The sequence below is a fragment of the Lactuca saligna genome, chromosome 3 (assembly GCF_052625555.1).
Source record: "Lactuca saligna cultivar CGN05327 chromosome 3, ASM5262555v1, whole genome shotgun sequence".
Lineage (NCBI taxonomy): Eukaryota > Viridiplantae > Streptophyta > Magnoliopsida > Asterales > Asteraceae > Lactuca > Lactuca saligna.
The window spans coordinates 82010655-82016140 of NC_136419.1; the positions used below are offsets into that span (position 1 = coordinate 82010655).

The 5486-nt window shown below is 28.7% G+C and overlaps 1 protein-coding gene across 1 annotated transcript; it reads right to left on the bottom strand.

Annotated features, from left to right (window-relative positions):
• Positions 1-1622: 1622 nt before the first annotated feature.
• LOC145035721 (uncharacterized) lies at positions 1623-2003 on the bottom strand. The gene has a single exon (XM_078984225.1). The coding sequence runs from the start codon at positions 2001-2003 to the stop codon at positions 1623-1625; it is 381 nt and encodes a 126-aa protein (XP_078840351.1).
• Between the last annotated feature and the right edge of the window lie 3483 nt (positions 2004-5486).

Below are 5486 nucleotides of genomic sequence, written 5' to 3' on the forward strand. Positions count from 1 at the left end.
TGTAGATGAATAGAATAAACCTAAAGAATTAAAGAAATTAATGTAAGAAGAGGTCTAAACAAAAGAAAATCCTAAATCATAAGTCAAGTCCACCAAGCCAAGAACCTGAATTCCAATGATCTTTGAAGTGTCTGCCTTCACTAAACCCAAGGCTCAAGTGGAAGAAGAAAATGATGAAGATGTGGGTGAAGAATTAGAGGAGAGATGCAAAGTATAATATATGTATGAGTTTTAATTAATTATCATTTTGAAACGATACAATTACAAAACAAAAAAACATATTTAAAATATTTAATTAAATATTTTCGACATCACCCTATATAACATATGATCAATAAATCAACGATTAAACCTTAATATACGACTACATTACAATAATCCAAAAACGAAGAAAATATAAAAACGAATTAGTATAAAAAAAACTTACAAATTAAAAGGTCTAATATAATAGTATATCTCCGAAAGTGGTCATAAGACCCCAACCCAACACAAAAATCTTTAAGTTTGTTTTCTTTCTGAAATTTATATGTTATTTGGTCTTTTTATACTAGTTTTATATATATATATATATATATATATATATATATATATATATATATATATATATATATATATATATATATATATATATATATATATATATAATAAAAACATTCCAAATGAAAACTATATGTGCCGCTACATCGCGCGGGTAGAATACTAGTGTGTGTATATATATATATATATATATAATAAAACATTCTTAACTTTTCTTGAAATGTAAAAGTTACAATAACTTAATACATAAATCTATTATGCATAAACCACTCATCTTTTATGAACAAAATATAATTACGATAAAAAATAATTAAGAAAAATATTTAAGGAAACATCAATAAATTTTTTTTCTTTTTTTTTACATGGGCATGAAGTTTGCCTAAAGGTTAAGCATGAAAATTTTCTAACATATCAGCAACAAAATTTATAACCATTGAAACAATTAAATAATATTTTCTGGATAAAAAAGAGCATTCATTGATAGTTTGCGCTAGTGTACACCTAGTATATATATATATATATATATATATATATATATATATATATATATATATATATATTCGGTTTGAAATTTAATTGAAAAAAAAAATTAATTTCATCCAACAACTTTTTTTGAACAGCAAATATGATCTGGTCTAAAAATATTTCTTAGTTTAATATAATTCATCTATATATTCAACAATCTTTCTTATCATCATCTTACATTTTATTCAACTTCTATTATTCAAATCCTATTAAATCCTGGATCCTCTAACAAACGTCATATTTTATCCATCAAGATTCGGGACTTTGAATACATCATAATCTTTTATATGGTGGTAAATGCTTGTCAAGAATCCTACCTTCCGGTCCTTTTTCGAATAATGGACCCTGTTATTGTTGTTAAAAAGACCTAGTTTAATTTTTTTTTCTCGTTTTATTAAGTCTAAACCAAAATTTAATCATACAAAAAAAGTTGAAGGATAGAGATAAATGAGGTAATCAAAACGTTTATGATATTACAAAATAAAATACAACATTATAATGATTATTAGCATTTTAAAGGCAAAAAATTTACATAGTCGGTCATCATAACTCTTGTTATTTTATACGGTTGCCAATTCACGAGAAGTGAAAAAGTTCTTGGAGATTTCGTAAATCAATCTCCTCTGAAATTCTTCAGACGAATAGCTACCTGAAATCAGAAGAGTCTTCGGAGCTTTCTTAGAGTCAAAAACGTTGTCACTTCCACCTAATCGGAGCATCATCTTAACATAAGCGTTCTTAAACTTGATCCAAAGTCTTATTGGTGAAGCTTTCTTCCATCGCAACTTTGGAATGGCTTTAATTTTCCAAAACCGGCGGTTTCCTCCTCCGAAGGTGACGCTTTTTGTGTTTCTTCTGTAACCGCTGTCAAACCGCTGGTACCTCCTCCGCTTCCATGCTCTGTTCAAGGTGCCATCAAGAACACTTGAAATTATTTCCATTCTTCGTGTAATTGTTTTCGTTTTGTAAGAGTATTATGCGAGTGTTTGATATAAGAGAAATGATTTTGACTATACATACTGTGTGTGTGTATGCATATATAGGGTGAGAATTTAAATGTAAATGTGTTTAAATGACATTTAAATATTGAATTTAAAATTTATATTCAATTCACGTTCGTCTTTCTTGACCAAATTTATTCTTCTGTCAACCGAGTCGATCCAAAAAAAAATAACATGAAAAAGCTTCATTGATACTAAAACTTTTATAATGGAAAACTCAGTTTTGCATTTTAGCATATGAACAAAATCATTATTTCAAGTTTTCAACCACTCCATGAATGTTTGTATTATTTTTGAAACCGTTAGAGCCGGTAACAAAGCATTTTTCATTTGTCTTATCTAAATTATCAATTATGTTCTAAATTATTGTAGTTATAAAAACTAAAAGTGTCTCCAAAGCGTATCCAATATAGAGTAAGAGTAGGCATTAAGGTTATATATATATATATATATATATATATATATATATATATATATATATATATATATATATATATATATATATATATATATATATATATATATATATATATATATATATATATATATATAGAAGTAGGTTCAATGGAAAATGAACAATTAGGGCAATATATGCTAGAACCAATGATCAAGTGACACGCATCCATTTCTTTATTCATAAGCAATCAACTATGGAAGTTATTTATGTAGTTATTTCAAAATGATGTATTGTCATGTTTTCATTGGTTCCAACATGTGTTGCCCTAATTGTTTATTTTCCATATAACCATATATATATATATATATATATATATATATATATATATATATATATATATATATATATATATATATATATATATATATATATATGGGATTTAACTATATATTTTTGTTAAATAAAATGATTTAGGGTTGTGATATTGTCTTTTTCATTCAAAGTTGAAATTAGTAGAAAGGGATACATTGTTATAAGACCATATCATGTGCAACATAAATAAACAATTTAGTTAACAATGCATATATAGTTATTTTTTTATTGTTTTCATAGTTTTTGTATTATTTGGTGTATCCTAAAACAAAATCCTAGCTACGTCGTTGTTGCCTCTTATAGAGATTTTGTAGGTGCCCTTGCAATGTATGGATATTTGGAATATTTTTAGAACAATAAGTTTGAAGAATTGCTTATCTAGAGGGTTAAGAATTGCTCGTATAGAGATTTTGTATGTGCCCTTCCAATGTATACATGGGTTTCGAGATTTATAAAGTGAACAACAAAAATCATACCGAATAACGAAAATAGATGCATCAAATGGAATAAAACCTCCCAAACAAAGAACAAAAGACTATATTGTTGGATACGATTAAAATTTTTGTTGTGCCGCTACAAATTAATTTGAAGATCTTAGCTGAAGTCGGGTTTTATGTTCTGCATGAAGCAGTTGGTAGAGAAAATTATTTTCCTTCGGATTGTCTTAGAGGGCAACTTATTTTAGTTTTCCTCACTATATGTATTTATTAATGTGAGCATGAAGCAGGCAATCCAAGCCGATTTGTGGATTAGATACATGTTTTCTAGGTAACTTGCTATTATTTACAACTTATAAGACAATGGCATCAAGGAAAAAAACAAGTAAAGGAAACCAAAAAACACCTAGTTGTCAACTTATGATGTCAAAATGTTTTCCAACAATAAAAATATAGAATTTTAAATCATTTGCACACGCTTCATGATAAAGGATTTCAGAGCGTGTGATATCAAGGATTAAACTTATATATTGAAAATCAGATAGAAAACACAAATTATTTTTTATCAGAAAACTAACATCAAGAAAGAAAGTAAATAACCATAATAAAATCATATATTTAACATGAATTGTATTAACACAAATCAAAAATCAAATTAACATGTATCAAAAATTGGAATCACGGAGGTTGCTTGAATACTCCACCTTTGTTAGGCTTTTCCTCCATAATTCCAAATGCTCAGGTCAACATTTAATACATCACAATGAAGATCTAAGAGTTGACTCATGTCACGATTAGAAATGATGATTATATCTCCTGAATCTTACTTTATTCTTCAATATCTAAAAGTATCATGTTTAAGGAGGAAATTTTGTCTATATAAATTGAAATTGAAAAATTCATTCCAGATCTATTTTCAAAGTTATTGTTATAAAGTCGTATTCTTTCCAGATTGTAGGAATTAGGATATAGAAATAACTTGGAAATTATGAGAATTGTGGTTTTCACTTTCAGATTAAAGTATTTGGGTGGTATTCCCAATCTTTAATCGGATAAGACTCAGAATTGAGAGAAAACGGGAGAGAGAATGTTTTGATGTTATGAAGAAGAAGTGTACCAACCATAGATTAGGATATGATCATATAACAGAAAAAACTTCTTGTCTTAAAATTGCCACATGACAGTTTTATGTCCTAAACTGTCCACAAACGGTCATAAACAACCTTATCCAGAATTCTGATAGATATCAAAAAGAGAGTCAGACATACCATTGAGAATATGACCATGTCATATGTAATCATCATTTTTCCCACTTTGATCTTCTTCTAGTTCCCTCCAAAGGTTCATCTTCAACAGATTCTGGGAAGACTGGCATGGGTGTACTCAGAACAGGGGTCCTGCCCCTTGGACCGCACCAGGGGTTCTGCTCCTTGGACCACGTTCCCAGGGGTGCTGCCCTCGAACCCTTGTCGGTTTAGGGGTTTCGCCCCTAAATAGCAGTATACCATCAACAAAGACAAAATTAAACAAACGTGCACTCCACACCATACCGATTTGTTCGATGATTGTCAATGTGACATTGATCAACAAATGAACCCAATTACAGTTAAATAAAATTAGTGATATAAAATCACCAACAAACCTCCCCCATTTAAGTGTAATCTTGATTAACTTAGCATTAAAATCATAACAACAACAAACAGATGCATAAATGAAATATCGTGACGATTGAATTTCACATTAGTATACTACTCATTCCAAATATTCGAATATCAAGGTGTCACTAAGGATTTAACCCTTTCTATTCTAAGTGAATACATGAAGATAATATACACAACAGTTTATATTCTCAAAGTTCAAACTTGACACTATATTTTACTAGCTTGTGTCCCATCCTTCAATAAGCATATCAAAGCTAACTCCTAACTTCTTGAAGCAGCTAAACTTCATGCTTATATAGGTAGTCCTTTTATTCTTGCACCTACAAATGCAATATTTCAAAAGACCTATTAACAATATAAATTCAACCTCTTTAACTTGCAGTACTGAACACATACCTTGGGATGATAATAATAATGTGTTCCAATCTTCAAATATCAAGCTTTTTATATTGAAATCAAGATCTAATATTACATTACATGGGAATGGGGTATCTCAATATAAAAGATTTTAAGTGGACTTTAAACCTATCCCTACAGCCGCCTTGCACACAAGATC